Source organism: Gastrolobium bilobum, unplaced genomic scaffold (assembly GCF_033153095.1).
Source record: "Gastrolobium bilobum isolate Gb01-03AN ecotype WA unplaced genomic scaffold, APGP_CSIRO_Gbil_v1 utg11339, whole genome shotgun sequence".
In the NCBI taxonomy this organism is placed as follows: domain Eukaryota; kingdom Viridiplantae; phylum Streptophyta; class Magnoliopsida; order Fabales; family Fabaceae; genus Gastrolobium; species Gastrolobium bilobum.
Genome location: NW_026897528.1, coordinates 106,666 through 124,570, shown reverse-complemented (window position 1 = coordinate 124,570; position 17,905 = coordinate 106,666). Strand labels below are relative to the sequence as shown.

Sequence of the window (17,905 nt, the reverse complement as noted above, 5' to 3'; positions counted from 1 at the left end):
AGAAGCCAAACCAAAGCTTTCGGTTTCCCCACAAAAAAAATAGCTAACCCCTACAAACCAAAACCGCTATTTCTTGGTCTGAAACCAATTTTCTTCATTTTGTACCTCTCTCTCTCTCTCTCTAGCTCTCTTTCTCTCTCCTCTCAAATCCCGAACCAGATCTCGCTCCGATTCCGCAATGGCGGCTGCTCTCTCTAATCGCGAAGAGTTCGTGTACATGGCCAAGCTGGCGGAGCAAGCCGAGCGCTACGAGGAGATGGTGGAGTTCATGGAAAAGGTCTCCGCCGCTGCGGATAATGAGGAACTCACTGTGGAGGAGAGAAACCTCCTCTCCGTCGCCTACAAGAACGTGATCGGCGCAAGACGCGCCTCGTGGCGCATCATCTCCTCCATCGAGCAGAAGGAGGAGAGCCGCGGCAACGAAGATCACGTCGCCGTCATCCGCGATTACCGATCCAAGATCGAGTCCGAGCTCTCCGGCATCTGTGACGGCATCCTCAAGCTCCTTGACACCCGCCTCATCCCCTCTGCCGCCTCCGGCGACTCCAAGGTTTTCTACCTCAAAATGAAGGGCGATTACCACAGGTACCTCGCCGAGTTCAAGACCGGTGGCGAGCGCAAGGAAGCCGCCGAGAGCACCCTCACCGCCTACAAATCCGCTCAGGTTTCCACGATTTTCATTTTTCTCTGATTTTTGTGATGTAGATCTGGTTGTTTTACTGCCAGATTGGCGATTCTGACTTATCATTTATATACACACACACAATCACGCACGATTTGCTGAATTAGATTGGAATAATGGAATCTCTACGATAACGGAGATTTTAGAGTTGAAGGAAGTTGAAAATCGGAAATTACTGGTTAAAATTGAAATATTGTAGGTTTAAAGCTGCGAATTGAATATCGTTAATTATTACTAAATGTTTTTTTCTGTGTGTGCGCGTTTAGCTTACTGGTTTAAAATATGTGCTTCTGCTCTGCAGATTTTTTGTTCTTTTGTTTGTTTGAAACGTTTCAGTTATTGTGCTATGCAATTGCTCTGCGGCTTTCTGCGATCGAAGATTCTTTCGCTGTGATCTTTTGTTTGAATGCTTCGCTTTGATTGGTATTGAAATGTTAATTTCGGATGTGTTTTTTTCTGATGTTTTAATTTGACTCTTACTGCAGGACATTGCAAATTCTGAGCTGCCACCAACTCACCCTATCAGGCTGGGTCTTGCTCTGAATTTCTCTGTGTTTTACTATGAGATTCTTAACTCTCCTGATCGGGCTTGCGGCCTTGCAAAACAGGTTAGTGTTGGAGAATCTGAGTGAAGGGAGAAGATAATTGGTGTGTTATTTTTTTCAATAAATTCCCTTTCAGATTAATTAAATGTTTAACGTTTCTTGTCCGTGAATTGGAGTGATGTTTATTGCAACAACTCCATATTATAATTCCATGAACGTTGAAGTAACCTTGTGTTTAGGTTCTGGTAACTAAATAGGAATGTCTCATGTTTGTTCCTCGATAACTTTGGCATTGGAATATATATATATATATATATGGGAAATAATAATCTTATGTTACATAAGATTTGTTATCTTATGCATAAGACACAAAGTAAACGTGGAATCCATTTTAAATTTTTTTTTTCTTCCTTATTCTCTCTCCTCTCTCTTCTCTATGTGTGTGTAGGAGATAGCTCTTCTCCTATGCAACATGAGAAAAGACAATCCCTATATATATATATATATATATATATATATATATATATTAATTTGTTTACATTTTTTGTTTTTTTCGTTAAGTGGGAACCACAAAATTCTGTCTCACTAGCATGATACGAAATCTTTCCTGTAACATGAGGCTTCATTCATGTTACAGGAAAGATTTCGTATCATGCTAGTGAGACAGAATTTTGTGGTTCCCACTGACTTAACGAAAAAAACAAATAATGTAAACAAATTAAGCACTGCTTTTGATGTATGTGCTGGGAGATGTATTTGCCTCCTGTGACATGACGCTCGACTTGCCCTATATATATATATATATATATCTATCTGTGTGTGTGTCCTTCTTTTGTGTAATGGTATGTACTCAAGAACAATTCTGTTCATTTCGATATACACCAGGCTTTTGATGAGGCAATTGCTGAATTGGATACATTGGGAGAGGAGTCATACAAGGACAGCACTTTGATAATGCAACTTCTTCGTGATAACCTCACCCTTTGGACCTCTGACATGCAGGTATGGTTTTTGAGTTTTTAACCATATCTTTTGTATCTTGTTATCTCTCAATTATCTTTACACAATCTTTTATTGATTTCGGTTTACATTTTGTTGGGTTTTCAGGATGATGGTGCAGATGAAATTAAAGAAGCAGCACCTAAAAACGATGAACAGCAGTAAACATATCTTACTGCTAATTAGTCATTGAACTTCTCTTCGATAATGTTTTCAAAGGGAGAAGGTGCTGATTGCTAATCTCAATGCTACTGAGATTTTAGGCATTCATGGTCTTTGTTATGAATTATGGATGTAGTGGGCTTTTAGTTTGTCCTTCCATTTGTACGTGTTTCTGAGTTGCCTATTTTCTTAATGACACTGAAATTTCTATCATATGCAATTGGAATGTGAAGATTCTATTCCCTTTAGCAAACTTGATGTCGCAGATTTTATTTTTTTTAGGATATGAAGGTGTTGGCTTTATTTGTGTTCACTCTGAAGCCTTGAAATTTGAATTTAGCCTGCTTGGAATTTAACGTTTATTGTGAGTATTGCCCACTTCATTCTGTTCAGGTCAGTTTTTGTTGATATTGAGCGCTATTTCTGTGCAATGCACATGTATAAGTGTTTGATCTTAAAAGTAATGTTTCTTATTTTCTCTCGTATGGTATGTTAATTTTAGTGTTGCATTCGAAGTAGTGAAGAAGCGGAAATTACAAGGGCCTTTAGCTTTGGAGTTGTAGTCAGTTATAGATGGTGGCTGGATATAAAATTGTCGTATTCCTTTGGCATGGTTTGAAGTGCCAAGTACTGGATCAATGCTCGAGTGTTACTTGTTTGTGTTGATGTTGCTTGGTCTCAATTCGTAAAATATTAAGCAAGAAATACGCTGAGAGAGTGCGTGATATTATTGGTTAAGTTCTGCCGTCGAAAAAAGGAAAGGAAAATTTCATAATTGTATTAAGTCCCAACTATGACCACTCGAAACTTGTTAGGGCATGCAATTCGGCGAATCTGTTAAGCTTTTGACCAAATAAATGTTGAAAAGCATCATTTAAAATTCCTCAAATTAAACGTAACCAAATTTTTTTCCCAAAATTAATAGAATCGTGGCAGAAGGGCATATGTGTCTTCAAAATTCTTCATTATCTCTTTGTTCAATTTCTTGCATTGGAGTCAAGAAAAAATTTACAGAATCAGTAAAGGCAGTAGCTTTATATAATAAAACCCATGTTGAATAACAAATGAAAGCAAATTGATAGGAATACCCAGTACAAAAAAGACATAGGCTCTACGACTCAAAAATGCCTAGGATTCCATACAACTTTGGACGCGAATCCTTGATCAACGTCAGATATCAACTTCCCCGCAAAAATAGTGAACAAAGTACAAGAGATAAAATTATAATTTAATTAGAAGAAAAGAACCACGATGACGGAAAATACCAAAAAAATAAAATAAAAAGCTGTCAAGTGCAAGTTTAGAATATTTTAAATCTTAAAAATTTATTAAGAAGATTAATAATTTAGTAAAAAAGAACTAGATGTGTAAAATTACAGACACACGTGTATATTGTAAAGAATTTTGTGATACATCACTCTAAAAGCTAGCTCAAAGAGTGTGAGTGTCCAAGGCCCTCACACAAGAGCTCATTGGACTTGAAGAGTGGACAATGCAACAAGCCCAGCCTACCTGTGCTAAGAAACTCCACAAGAAAAAGTGGAGGACGACGAGGCTCTGATACATGTAAAGAATTTTGAGATACACACCCCAAAAGATCCGTCCTTACCATTTGCCTTGGAGCATTAAATAATTCCTTGCAAGTTGCAAGAAAAACAAGAACATGATTTGGCATTACAGCACAGAAAACCCAATATTGGAACTCGGAAACATGGTTCAGACGAAAATAAATTGTACCCATGTTCTTGCGAGAGCTCTGAACCTAGAAGCTGGCAAATACCGAATCTATTCTCAATACAGTCATTAGCCTTAGAGCCAAGACTAGTTTCACCTCAATCAATTCACACATTGAAAACCGAATTTCTGCAATTACCGAAAGTCCGAAATCATCAAAATATTCTCGTTTCACTTAGCCAAAAATTCGTCAGGCCTTAAGTGATCATAATTCATAATGACCGAAACAATAGTTGCAGACCACACTAGCTATATATTGAAAGCTAAAATTAGTTACTCTCACTTAAATACGCCCTTTATTAAATATTAAATATGGTAGTTTAGCCTTAGCTAAACCCAATGCTTGTTATTCAAAAGCTGGAAATTGTGTGTTCTCGACTATTTGCACCGACATCAAAAAGGGAAACAGGACATGACACGACACGAGAAACAGAACACGTACTATATACTGATACGTTAATTTTAAAAAATGATATATTTCGATATATTAGGACACGTTTTGATATTAAATAATATTTTTAATATATATAATATAATTTATATTTAATACATATAACAGGCAATAATAAGTCATATAATCAATTAAATATTCAAATTTCATAAAGCAAAAATAATTTTTCATACTTTGTTAATTTTTTTATATCAAATTTCATAATAGAAAAGAATTGACTTATAAATTATTTTTTCATTTTTAATTAATAAAATAAAATTTAGACCTAAAAAAATATATCCAATGTGTGTCAGAGCATTGATCGCGTATCAGAAAAATTAATCGCATGTCTGAAAATATTAACCGCGTATCAGAGTATCCGACTCGCAAATGTTTTTAAAAATCACGTTTCGGTACTTTCTAATTTCTTGGCACATGAATGCGTGGGGGTTGGCGGACGACAGTAGAAATCATGAATCCATACACTCAATATTTTAGCTTAAGGTTGAAAATTTTCTAGTTTTAGAAGTTAATACATTGATTTAATTTACATTTCTCTTGTTTCTACCAGATATATATATCTACAGAAATATGAAATTAATCCAGTAAATCATATTAAATAATGGTAGATTAGTTAGTGTCAGAAAATTAAGTAAGTAAAGATGAGAGCATGTATTCAATCCTTCACATTATCATTTTTAGGAAGAATTTAAAATTTTAATCTCAGAAATCATCTAGAATTGAACTAATTTTGAAGCGATGAACAAATTGAAATTTCTAAAAAAAAAAACAATTAAATCATGACTTCTCGTACATAGGACTAAATTCGAGAGGAAAGTAGGAAACATCTAAGCAAAGACCATAAAGCTTAGAAGTTGAGAGTCACAGGGCACAACCTTTAAGGTCAACGGAATAACGAAGCAGCTTCAGAGAGCAAAAGCAAGACGCAAGTATGTTATCTGCTTTGATTATTTTGAGAAAATTAATTATGAATTAAAAATAGTCCAGCAGCCAATTCGTCATCCTGTGCGAATGAGCAAGAGCAACTTTAAATAATCTAGTCAACATAAACACACTATCAACCATTTTATAAGGAAAATCAAAGACTGGTCCATGAGTTTCATAGCTCCAAATCAATTTGACAAATTGTAAAGCAAGCAAAATGCAGGTACTTGCTGATTTCTCGTTGGGTATCACCTTTTTTTTTTTTTTTTTTTTGAGTTACCCAATCCTAATTATCTCTTTGAGTCGAGTTGCCTTTCTCCGGTATTCCCACGAGCTTCGACTCTTTGAGCTTTCTATGAGACTAATCTGGAGTGCGGGGGAACAATGATGGATAAGGGTTCAGCCTCCTCCCCAAGAATACATTCAGCGGGAATCGAACACATATCCAACCTCACTAACTCAGCGCCAAGTTACCAACTGAGCTGCACCCGGCGGGTATCAGCTAAGCCAAAAGAAAAAATGATTAAAATTTGCTGATTAAATTTCTATTGATTGCATAGCATTTCATTTTCAAGTGACACCTTGTCTCACAAGAATTTGGCAGTTTAAAACCATAGGTCAACTTTGCAATAAGCATTGCAATAAAGAAAAAAAAAATCCACCTATCTATGTGTTCACAATGTAAAATTCTAATAATTTGAACTCCACTCTATATAATTTTATTTTATTTTAGTTAACCCAACTTAATTATCTCTTCGAAGTGAGTTGACTTCTCTTGATATTTTCATAAACTTTGACTCTTTGAGTCACCTATAAAATTAATTTAAAGTGCGAGACGGATCCCAAAAATAACATATGTGGATCGAAGAAAGCTTTTTTTTTTTCACTTACTCAACTTTCTTGTTACAAAACTGAATTACCACCGCCATTTGATATTCTCCATAATTTTTGTTAACAAACTTTAAAGCCCAAGGGCCGTGTTAAAACCAAAAACAAAGATTAATCCACAAAGCCCAAGTTATTAGTCTCGTGATTGAAAATCATGAACACGTGGCAGCTACACACCGGTTTGATTGTGGTAGCCATTTCTCACACTGAGCTCGCCAACCTTTGTGAGGTTTGACCGGTACACAACACAACGCTGCAACACCCCCAAATCCCTCTCTTGTTGTTGTTGTTGTGTTGTAGCAGCCCCTCACTCTTCCTTCCATCAATGGCTGCCGACAAATCTCCAACTCTAGCTGAGGTCTCTATTCCTTCACCTCTCATCAATCTCTGCCTTTCTTTTCTTTTCTCAATTTAACGGATCTTCGTCTTCAATTTGAGTTCCTCTTCTCTTTTGAATGGGAACAATATCAATTGAAGCTTGATTTAGTTAATCCACAATCTGGACTACTCAATTTTCCCTTATTATTATTTTATTATTTGTAGCATTGTGTTTTTAAATTGCTTTCTAATGTATGTCATGAAAAATTAAGCTTAACGTTATTCATGACATTTTTTGGTCTGTTATATCTAGCAAAATTTCTAAGCCAGATCTATATCATGGGCGCTAAGTTAAGTCTCTATATTGGTCAAATTTAACGTTATTCTAGGGATGATTGCCAGGTTTCTAATCTTCCATTCCACTTTTCTTCAATCTGCTGTTTGTATGACTTATACAAGTATTGGATGCTAGTAAGAATTCTCTAGTTTTATTTGTGTTATGCTTAGTCCTTTAGTATATGTCCATATAGCCAATTTGGCAGCATTATTGATTGTGGATGATAAATCATTTATGTGAACTACATGTCATGGATATTGGAAACCCCGATAGTTAGAATTGCTGACTGCTGAGGTATGATGTGTTGCTTGCTTATATCTTTCCTGTTAGGTAATGATGACCTTTTCCCTCAATTTCCTCTGCTCAATGTACATCTTTTTACACCTTGAATTTGCATTCTTTAACGCTTTGATGATTGGTTTTCTATTGTTATGTAGAATGTGAGGTGAAGGTAGTGACAATTTTTTTTTTTTTTTTTTTCTGGACTTGCAGGAATATTTTGTGAATGACAAACAGGAGAAAACAGATGTAATTGAAAAACCTGTTGAAGTCAAAGAAGTTGAAAACTCAAAGGTGGCTGCTTCTGAGGAAGCTGTTGTTGAGAAAACTGTGCAAGAAACAACTCCTGTGGCACGCACAGTTACTGAGGAAAGCAGTGAAGTCACCCCTCCTGCTGAAGAAAGCACTAAAGATCAAAGTAGTGGCAGTGTTGAAGAAGAGAACTCGGGTGATCAAGACGCAGCTGAAGAGACCGCAGAAATTAAGGTGACATTTATTTAACTGAATCATTTTTCTTGAATTGTTACTTGAGTATATCATAAGCTTGCTTGATGCTCCTTCCTTCAATATGTTTGTATTTGTGCTATTATTTTCCAGCTTGAGACTGCTCCAGCAGATTTCCGTTTTCCAACTACAAATCAAACAAGGCATTGCTTTACCCGATACATTGAATATCATCGGTGAGTCTTACTCTGTTGGCCTTTTTTATTGAACTTGTTGTTCACACACACTGAAGAATTGCACCATTCTTTTATTTGAACCTTCGAAATTCTTGTGTAGGTGTGTAGCTGCAAAAGGAGAAGGTGCACCAGAATGTGATAAGTTTGCTAAATATTATCGTTCTCTTTGCCCTGGTGAATGGGTATGCATTTTCAATGCTGTATATTATTGATTATCTGCTAGGCACTATCTTCTTGTCCAATAAGATTTATTAACTAATATTGCTGCTTGTTAATGTGAAATTTCCATCTGTTTATGGTCTTACTGAACCCTTTTTCATGGAAATGGAGCTGTTTCTTTTACTTTGTTGGTAGTAATATAAATTCTTTTAAGGAAATTGCATCTTGTATGCTGCAACTTAGCTGTTCTTTAGTTTTTATCCACTTCTCATGATATCTGACTTTATGGAGAGCAAGTTCTTCTTCTTCTTTTGGGGGTATATATGGAGAGGGAGTTCTTAAGTTGTGGTAAATGTTCCTGTATATGGTATATGCATGATATTTTGGATCCTCATAGTTTAAATTTTAAATGTTTGATTAATTTCTGTCATCTCAGCGCTTTATCATCTTTGACTTGTTATCATGCCTTCATTGTTTAACTCGTGCGGCCTAGCCACCTGGATCCATTTTATTCTTTGCGATGTTGAATATTCCTTCTCAGATAAATTATGCTTCAATTACCTGATAAAGCACTCCATATGAAGATCTTCGTTTTTTTGAAATGATTACAACTTTTCTTTTGTTGGCTGCAAACTTAAAATAATTAGCACCTCCTTGAATGAAAAACCCACACTTGAATGAATTGTGAAGCATTTTACTTGGTTTTAAAGTTTCAAACGCTTCGTTGGAGAGTATTGATGTCTGATATAATTCACACAAGCAGTGCTTATTGAGTTAGTGGTAGTACTGGTGTGTATATTGCTTAAATTGAGTTTTATGTTCCTATGTGTGAGGGCCAACTATCCTAATACTGGTGTGTAATACTTAGTATTTACAGTAACTGTCCGAATATTTCCAATGGATGCCTGATGAGTGATGAATACTTTATCATTAGCAGTAGCCATCAAATACAGTTATACAATTATGATTTTTTTTTTTCATATCTTTTTTCTCAATCACTTATTTAGTACATTTCACGAGAAACAATTCCTTTTTTAGGTGTTTTTTCTGTTGCTAACAATCTAAAAATTGCGTTGATGTGCTAACTGTCTGTTTTCATCAAATTATCTATTCATCAGATTGACAGATGGAATGAGCAAAGGGAGAATGGAACATTCCCGGGTCCGCTGTAGGTGGCGCACGTCTGAAATAGCTGCACAATTCGCTTGCAGTATTATATTTAAAATTGCTAGAGATAAACTCTCAAACCTTTGGGGAATGTTCAATGTTACTCATTGGGTTAATAAGAAATTTTGGCTGTCTATTTGAACTAGCTTGAGTTGTACAAATTCCAGGAAACGCATCTGGTGAAATGTCCAGAGATATGAAGTATCATTTACCGGATTCTTTACCCTATGAGGGATTGGTAGTTCTAGTCTTTTATGCCCCCACCCTTCCCAATATATATATATATATATATATATATATATATATATATATATATATATATATATATTCCCTAAAGCAAAAGATTAAAATATGTTTAAAGGAAGTATTTAAAATAGTTAAATGTATAACGAAGCTTTAATGGTACTTCAGGGACCAATAATTATTAACCACTAGTATATGACTATCGCATGAAATATTGTTTATTGGGGAATAGAGGTGAATCGTAAATAGAGACCTTGTCTTGTTGCTTTGCTGAATTTGAGGTTCTAGTTCTCTAGTATAATGTTCTGTTATGTGGAACAGCTCCCGTCGTTTCTCCTTTGCATCTAGTTAGAGCAGTACTATTACTAATCTTGGGTGGGTGCGTTTATTAATTTCTATTTCTTTTTTTCTTTAGAAAGGAAATATGACTTTTTTTTACCATTGTGCCCCTAATTAAATTAAAAAATATTATGTCTCCGTTTTTAAACTATTTAAAAGTATGACATTTTCTTTAAACATAACATCAATTTGTCCCTGTTTGACAGTTGGCTGGTACTTATATTCGAGTATATAACCAAAATACTCAGAGTAAATTAGGTGTCATGAGTTTACACTCGAATACATGACCCTGATACTTGAGTATGGCACCAAATACTCGAGTATGATGAGTTTTTACCATAAAAGTTTAGAATGCTATAACTTTAGGCCCAAATCAAGTATTTTTTTTATTTCATGTAACTTTTTTTAGATCTACACACTAGAAAATTCCTAAAGGATTATTTGTTAGTGTTGGAAAGTAAAAATTTAAATAATATCATTCTTAAAGATAAAATATGCCAAACAGGGTACAAATAAGCATTTTTTGGGAATTTTTTGGATTAAATCAGGATTTACCAACGCTTAGTTCTCGAAAAGTTATGTGGAGTAAAAAAAAACATATGGACACCTGAATCAAAAGATACGGCCTTCCGAAGTTTTACGGTAAAATTTTCCAAATTTTGTAATGCAAATAGGTTTTGTGATATCCACAAAGCTCCTCATCATATCACTCTAGTCAAGTCCAATATTATGAGTATATGACCATAAAAACTTGTTTGATCCAAAAAATATCTTGGAAAAAAATTTATATGGCTAAGTTTACTGATATAATCAATTACCGTTCGCTAGTGTAATCGATTACTTGATCCAGTCAACGGTCAAGAATGCGTGATATGAGATTTTTATAAAAAGCCTAGCTCTCGCAAGTAGCTTGGGTTGAATACTCGAATATTGTTCGTGATCTGGGTTTTTATGAACATAGGTGTACTCGAGTAAATGTTCATAAAAACCCAGATTACAAACAATACTTGAGTATGTTACAAATGTACTCGAGTATTTACTATTTCGCGCAATTTACTCGAGTACATAATTTGGTCAACGGTCAAATAGAGGCAAATCGGTGTTATGTTTTGGTACGAGAGCAAAACATTAGTATTTATTTTAATTAAAGGCAAAAGGGTAAAAAGCCAAGGAAATATCCTCATTCATTATAAATTTAAAGGACTGCTTCTTGTTAGTATGTCTGAACCCTTTGGAGGATTGATGCGGCATTAGATTAATAGATTGTAGTGATAAAAGAGTTCAAGTAATTTTATTAGAATGAAAGCGGCACAGATTAAGTGATAAAAGTGGTAGCATATTTATGACATGAAATTTTTGGTGAAAGGAAAATAATGAAGTTATTAATCAGAACAGTATAGCAAATACGTGAAACCCTGTATCATTCTTTGAAATTGCTTTTGCTTCAACTTAACTAGAGGATAACGGTGCTTTCTCGCTATATGTGCATGAATAATTACGTAGAAGTTAAAAGTTTTCCACTTAAAAAACGAGAAGAGAAAATATTAAGTCAAAACTTGAAATCCAAGGTATGTCCTGGGGGAGGAAGTAAAGAATGATATGGTACTACATGTTTACAATTTGAGTTTGGTAATGTCGATCTTTGGTCGAGCATATGTATATGCCTCATAATTGATTTGTTGGCCCAAGGTACTCAATTTTGTGAAAGTGGTTATCAGATCAACCTGAAAAAGTAAAGAAACCAAAGAAAATAACAAAGTGAATTTTCAAGCCAAAGAAAAGAAAAGACCCACTAACTTTTTTGCTGCTCTTAGATGGAGCTATACATAGATAAACTTACCTCATAATCTGTCTGAGAGACTGTTTCACGGCTCCGTTGGTATTTTTGAACCCATGGAGTAACATCCGGATCAGTGGCCAATAAGGTCTCTGTTGCAGTCTGATCAGGTCCTAAGAATGCAGACAAAACAGCCACCTGGCCAAACAGAGAAATAAATAAATTAGTAATATCAACTTTTTTTTTTAATGCATGGGAAGTATTAAAGGATGCCTGCTTGAACAAGGTGTATCTTCTCATTTCTACATGGTTGAGTTCAATCATGCAAGGCAAAAAATGATGCTGCATTTTAAAGCATAATCATCAATTCATCATCATATAGCATTATAGTTCCACTAGACTTCTATGGTCTAGATAAATAATGGTTAGCTTAATTAAGAACTTACTAGAACAAAGCCTGTGTCATGACTTGCTTTCACGATTTTACCTTACTTATTTCTATATTTAGTTTTTTTGATATGGAATTGCTTTCACCATTTCAAAGCCACACTGGAGAGGGAAAAAATGCTTATGTCAGGCTAAGTTGAGCTTTGCTGAGTATAGACCAAGATCACAATTTCTACTCTATATGCACACGGCATCTTTGATTGTATATGCCTCTCTACCTTTCAGTTAGCAAAAATAGTGACAAAGACAAATTATGTTAAATACCTGGCGAGGACCAAAGCCTACGGCAGAAAACTTCTCTTTCATTTCCTTCACACTAGCTTTCTCCCATAATGGAACTCTCCCCTCTGGATCTGGTTCTTGAGCATCGGCCCTACCAAATTGCTTATCGAACAAACCCCACTGATACCACAATAAAAGTTGCATGCATTACATGCTCAAGTTAGTGGAGGCTCAAGTAGTAAAGGGAAGAGTATCATGGAGTGACATCTTGTAAACACTCTTTATCCATGTATCTTCTTATAAAGCTTATGTGGGACTTCACTACGTGTAACTATTAATAAATCAAAACATCTTTTTCCCACATTTCACCTAAAGATACGTAGATGGTGCTAATAATAGGATCAGTGTTCCCAAAACAAAAAAGTGGAACCCCAAAAGACTTTGAAAATTAGGAAAGCATAATAGGTCAAACTGACATCGACCAAGAATTGCACAACCCTAAGAGTAAGGCTTCCAAAGCCAGAGGATGGGATCTAGCAAACAAAAAGAGTAATTTGTTTCCTTAGTTATGTGACATATATTAGAACATTCATATAATTATTCATAAAAAAAAAAAAAAAAATCAGCATATAAAACTTCTTGCGAGTTGTGATCTATGCGTTAGCTCATGCATCTGCTCAATTAGCAATGAACCTAAAAGCTCTACTTGAGGATTGGCACCATAAAGATATTTATAAGCAGATTTAAGTCAGTACACAAGTTCAGAAGCATACCTGCCCATTTGATCCATATGCAGTGTATAGTAAGTTCCCTTTCTCCTCATTTCCACCACATTTACGAATAGCAGAAGCTAAAAATGTAGCCTTGACAGCACTTTGTGCTACAAAGAATTAAGTCAATAAAATCAGGGGAATTTGAACATATCTCCACAACTTCTGCCCACCTTAATTACAAATTAATTTTACAAAAATGGTCATAATTAACAGACTAATAGAATATACATGTGCAACACGTATTGTTAATAACCGTTAAGCTTCAACTGGGTGATAATAAAAAGTACAACCTGCATACTGGATGAGATCTGCATAGGATATGGGTCCACCTTTGGAATATGAATCTATCTCCTTTTTTGCTTCCTCTAATAAATCCAAGGCAGCAGAAAGCCCCTTATTTTCAGGTCTACTTATTTCTGAGCTTCAGGCAGAATAAGAAAAAAGGGAGAAAATATTAAAATTATCAGTACGAAAAAGGTGAAAAATAATGATGCTTACAAGTGAAGGAAGAGGAAAACTTTCATCATTGAAGAACTAGCTAGCAAAACCAAAAATGTAAAATATACTAATAAATACGCAAGCACAACTCCCAAGTTTAAATTTTTTTATCACGTTGTACGAAGAGAAAGAGAGACAGAGAAGCCCTAAAAAGGTAGGAATTTGGATGCAGCAATAACAACCCAGTGTACTTTATGAAACACAACTGTTTCATGTCTGGTTATATGTTAACAAAATTGGATTTAAAATATTAGGCTTTATCAACTTGTAGGCACAATCTCATGAATGTTAATTCCAAAGGAAAAAAAGTACCTGAACCGTATAGAACCATTTGGGCCACCCGATTTTGTTGCCTACAAACTTAAGCAGATGCCGATCAGTATTTAGTTTAAATGATGGAAGACAACTATTTGTGCACCCGCGTGTTTTTCTCACCTTATCATAAGTGAAGGCATCGTTTATAGCCAGTGTTAGTATGGGAGTAATAAGATTAGGATTTGCCTGTAACAAATCCAATGTCAAATTAGAATATATCCGCATTGAGAGTTCTATTTTCTGGATGAATAGATACATACACCTATGGAGTTTGAAATATGTGTAGTCTATAAACAGACAGTTTTTACTGTTACAAAATGCAAGTCAGCATGATATACCTTTATGGATGTATAAAGTGTTCCCTTAACTTGAGCTGTAAGAATAGAAGGTTAGGAGTCCGCTGAGAAGAGAAATCGGTTGAGTTTGACATGACTAATAGTTACAAGAAAATCTAGACCTAAAGGCTCTTACATTGAAATTCAGAACGTTGTCTACGTTGTATCAAATCAGCAGCATTAGCCATTCCAACAAGCGATCCGGAGCTTCCTATCAATTCCTGCAAACAGATACAACTGACCGAAACTAATCATCACATCAATCGTATTCACTAAATACATACATTATATTGTATTCCTATAAGCATCTATATCTATGAATAACTATTGTTGCATTAGATATTCAAAGGATAATGCTATATAAAAACACTACAAGAGACAGAAAGAGGCAATAAATATGCGGAGTCATTGGATACCATGTTGACTGTAGAAAAGTTTTGGTTGATCAAGAGGCAAATCTAATGGTGCAATTGCAATGTGTTGGCTCAAGGTTTGCTACTTGAACTACTTTGTGATGATAACAAACATAAAGCTTGATGTTCTTTGACAATCTCACTTGGTCTTTTCAAGAGACTTATTTGTTAAGGATTATGCAAAACTATCTCTTGATAATAGAAGTTTCCCTGCTGGAAGCTATGAGAAGATGAGATGTTCATGTGTTCAAGGATGAGCCACTTCAAGCTTGACATACAAAACCTTATAAAGAATTGAATCTATATCTGTTGTCGAAGATTACGAAATAAAAATGCAAAGAAAAATGCCTTAGAAGTGAATCTATTCAAGATTTGATGACTTCGTGCTGATATGAGTTACGGTCAAATTTTTGTCATGAGCTGCTTAGATGAGGCGATTGATGAGGACTATGAGCTATCTGATGAGCGTTTTTGCTGATGCGGAAAACCTCAATCCAAATGAATCCATTACCTTGTGCAATGTGTCTAATACTTCCAAAACACCTCTGCAGTGTTCAAATATTGTACCAAAAAAGCAAGGGAGGCAGCTAAACCAATGAGGAGCTAACTTTAGGAAAATGTCTTTCTAAAGGAGAAACTTTCTTTTTGAATTTTTGTCCACGTACATGTGCAAAAACGAAGGCTGGAACGTTTCCATCAATTTTCTATAAATGGGCAGCTTCTTGGAGAAGATAAAAACTAACAACAGAAGAATTTTCTGAATATTAAAGCTTCTTTGAAGCCTCCATCTTCTTGAGATCAGTTGGGTGCATTTATGCTAAAAGAGTGTTCAATCTTTCTTCATCTCTTGCAAAGCTTAGTGTGGATGTTTGTTCTAGTTTGTGAGCTAGGGAGTTTGGTTTGAGAGTGACCGAGAGGCTGAAAATTAAGAGCTGTGGTGGTACTAGCTTGAAGAGGTTAGAGGATTCAAAGACTACTAAGTGGTTAGATAGTGGAAAAATCTCACATTGGGTGGGAACTGGACATAGACTCCATGGAGTTCGAACATGTGTAAAAATCCCTGTACAAGCTCTTTCTTCCCTTTCTCTCTTTAATTTTTGGATTGCATGTTTAATCTTGATTGTTGTGTATTGAAGTTTTCATTTTAGGTTTTCTGACATCAAGCATCTCATAAAAAGATAAGCTACTTATCATCTATCTCGTCTTACCTTTTCAAGACGAGAGACCCATTCCCTATGTCTCCACCATAAGGTTGTGGTCTCAACCACATCCGACACACCCTCTCCTTCACTCCCATGCATTACTCACCTCATCATGAGAATGAGCTGGCCTCACACATGAGGGGGGGCCTACGGGGTAATGGTTTTGAGGTCACACTTTGTACGCCAAGGGAATCTTCCATCCCCTATATATACCTCTTTTTTCTTAAGCAGAAGGGAAAAAATACTCTAACACTCCACCTTTGTCATATATTCCATACATCACACTAAATAGATATCATATTCATAAAATACGATTCACTTTCAAAATGCCTTGGTGGTGAAATGGTAGACACGCGAATTCTTTAATTTTTAAGGTTTATGCGATTGGAGGGATTATGGATTATACCTATTCACACAAATACCTCGACGATTCCTGCTAGTTAATACGTAAAGCCCAATAAGCATATCTTGAGTTGGTCCCTGCGGAAAGGAAAAAGAATTTCACGCTCTTGCACTAAATCCTCAATAACTGACCCAACTATACACATACCTTTCAATCTACTCAGTTTAGTGCGACATTTGCACCATCAGTCCATGCTAGCTGAACTCTTGTCCTCCACACCAGATTATCTCTAGCTCACTGAATATTAAGCATTTCATCCTCTTTAGTGGGTTGACACTCCACTCCTAGGCCCACTTCAAATCAATAAGTGAAATGTTTTACCTCTGTTGGATATCCTACACCCATATATTAAGTTTCCTAATTACTTTATTATTAAGTTTCTCATTCTCTGCATAACCTATTTTACATCCATCAGTATTACGCTTTTTGGTTTATTTTTGCAAAAGTTATTATTGTAGCTGACTTGATTCAACCCCCTTCTCAAATCTTATTTCACCACAATTGGAATGAGTTTTCAACTCGTACAGGTAAAATGTTGTTTATATATCATTAAGCTATTAAAAAACATAGGTGTTGGGGACAAATTAAATAGAGAAGAACTCTGGGTCATATTAGGTTATGTTGTTGCTTTGACCATTGAAGCTCATCATCATCAACCAAGGAAAATTTGTTAGACCTTCATTCAAATACGGAAAAGAAAAAAACAAAGAACAAAATGCAGAAGTAACATGGTTTCAAAACCAGAATTAACTTTTGCAAACATAACACAATTTCAAATGAATCCACCATTGTGGAGTGATAACAAATATCCTAATGAATTTATTTAACAAAATATGAAATTGTAAGAACATGAATTTAATAGCTTCCCACCAGCGCCATTGTCAAATTATGATTCCATTTGTATTAGCAAAGCATATTCATCAGATGCAAAGGCTACATCTTTTTAAAATATATAAATAAATACAGAAAAGTAATAGGGAGCATGTTGGATTTTTCCAAAAAATTGTATTAACAGTCAGAAGAATGGCTCTTACCAGGCCAATGGTCGCCCCGAAGCATTTAAGGATGTCTCTCCGTCTCCCATGGAACTGATCTTCATCACTAACATCGATTTTGACTTTATTACAACAAATGGGTACCTAAGAACAAGTTGAACAATGGTTATAACTTATGATAAGTAAGCAACAGTAGGAATTAAAATGATTGAGTTTTTTTTTTGGTCATATCAATGCAAAACTCCAAACCCATTTCGCATTATTCATGAACAATGCCACACAATAGCATTGTGAACTTAGGAAACAAAGAATTGTAACCACATTGTATGTTGACAGACAAACACTAACACGCAGAGACAACTAAAGCAAAGTGCGAACTTACTGAACGAGGTTGGTATCTGGTGGTGGGTGGTGGATCATGAGCAACGAGTGGAAGCAGAGAAGGGAAAGCTGAGAGGAAGGAGACACCCATTGCTGCAACTACAAGTCTATCTTGTTCGGTGTCTCTGGAGAGAGAGAGAGAGAGAGAGAGAGAGAGAGAGAGAGAGAGAGAGAGAGAGGGTCATGCAAAAGGGGAGCTTCTAAGTTATGTGGAGTGTACTAGGTCGCGGATGATAT

At 35.5% G+C, this 17,905-nt stretch overlaps 3 protein-coding genes across 5 annotated transcripts; 2 read left to right on the top strand and 1 right to left on the bottom strand.

Moving 5' to 3' along the window:
- Window positions 1–2,701, top strand: LOC133307701 (14-3-3-like protein). 2 transcript variants are annotated; one of them, XM_061508249.1, is made up of 5 exons: window positions 1–664; window positions 1,168–1,290; window positions 2,113–2,229; window positions 2,335–2,384; window positions 2,446–2,701. In XM_061508249.1, the coding sequence occupies exons 1-5, from the start codon at window positions 179–181 to the stop codon at window positions 2,522–2,524; spliced, it is 855 nt and encodes a 284-aa protein (XP_061364233.1). In that variant the 5' UTR covers window positions 1–178; the 3' UTR covers window positions 2,525–2,701. The 2 variants fall into 2 exon arrangements, with proteins under 2 accessions (XP_061364233.1, XP_061364234.1); XM_061508250.1 differs by having other exon boundaries at window positions 15–664; window positions 2,335–2,701.
- Window positions 2,702–6,594: 3,893 nt separating this feature from the next.
- LOC133307702 (cytochrome c oxidase subunit 6b-1-like) lies at window positions 6,595–9,553 on the top strand. The gene is made up of 5 exons (XM_061508251.1): window positions 6,595–6,743; window positions 7,533–7,805; window positions 7,917–7,999; window positions 8,100–8,181; window positions 9,277–9,553. Exons 1-5 carry the CDS (start codon window positions 6,711–6,713, stop codon window positions 9,328–9,330), a joined length of 525 nt encoding a protein of 174 aa, XP_061364235.1. The 5' UTR covers window positions 6,595–6,710; the 3' UTR covers window positions 9,331–9,553.
- Window positions 9,554–11,346: 1,793 nt separating this feature from the next.
- Window positions 11,347–17,895, bottom strand: LOC133307703 (thylakoid lumenal 29 kDa protein, chloroplastic). 2 transcript variants are annotated; one of them, XM_061508252.1, is made up of 11 exons: window positions 17,670–17,895; window positions 17,327–17,431; window positions 14,411–14,495; window positions 14,278–14,312; window positions 14,060–14,125; window positions 13,937–13,977; window positions 13,417–13,547; window positions 13,127–13,233; window positions 12,396–12,533; window positions 11,748–11,882; window positions 11,347–11,631 (listed from the first exon to the last, which is right to left on the bottom strand). In XM_061508252.1, the coding sequence occupies exons 1-11, from the start codon at window positions 17,757–17,759 to the stop codon at window positions 11,521–11,523; spliced, it is 1,044 nt and encodes a 347-aa protein (XP_061364236.1). In that variant the 5' UTR covers window positions 17,760–17,895; the 3' UTR covers window positions 11,347–11,520. The 2 variants fall into 2 exon arrangements, with proteins under 2 accessions (XP_061364236.1, XP_061364237.1); XM_061508253.1 differs by lacking the exons at window positions 17,327–17,431; window positions 17,670–17,895 and adding an exon at window positions 16,296–16,525 and having other exon boundaries at window positions 14,411–14,511.
- Window positions 17,896–17,905: the final 10 nt, after the last annotated feature.

Excerpts from the sequence above, each read along its gene's own strand:
- LOC133307701 (XM_061508249.1), top strand. The coding sequence starts at position 179 with ATGGCGGCTGCTCTCTCTAATCGCGAAGAGTTCGTGTACATGGCCAAG. Across the intron at positions 1,291-2,112 it reads CTTGCGGCCTTGCAAAACAG|GCTTTTGATGAGGCAATTGC; the intron begins GTTAGTGTTGGA and ends GATATACACCAG. Across the intron at positions 2,230-2,334 it reads TTTGGACCTCTGACATGCAG|GATGATGGTGCAGATGAAAT; the intron begins GTATGGTTTTTG and ends TTGGGTTTTCAG.
- LOC133307702 (XM_061508251.1), top strand. The coding sequence starts at position 6,711 with ATGGCTGCCGACAAATCTCCAACTCTAGCTGAG. Across the intron at positions 6,744-7,532 it reads AATCTCCAACTCTAGCTGAG|GAATATTTTGTGAATGACAA; the intron begins GTCTCTATTCCT and ends CTGGACTTGCAG. Across the intron at positions 8,000-8,099 it reads CGATACATTGAATATCATCG|GTGTGTAGCTGCAAAAGGAG; the intron begins GTGAGTCTTACT and ends ATTCTTGTGTAG.
- LOC133307703 (XM_061508252.1), bottom strand. The coding sequence starts at position 17,759 with ATGGGTGTCTCCTTCCTCTCAGCTTTCCCTTCTCTGCTTCCACTCGTT. Across the intron at positions 14,496-17,326 it reads TCGGGGCGACCATTGGCCTG|GAATTGATAGGAAGCTCCGG; the intron begins GTAAGAGCCATT and ends ATCTGTTTGCAG. Across the intron at positions 11,632-11,747 it reads TCTCTCAGACAGATTATGAG|GTTGATCTGATAACCACTTT; the intron begins GTAAGTTTATCT and ends TTACTTTTTCAG.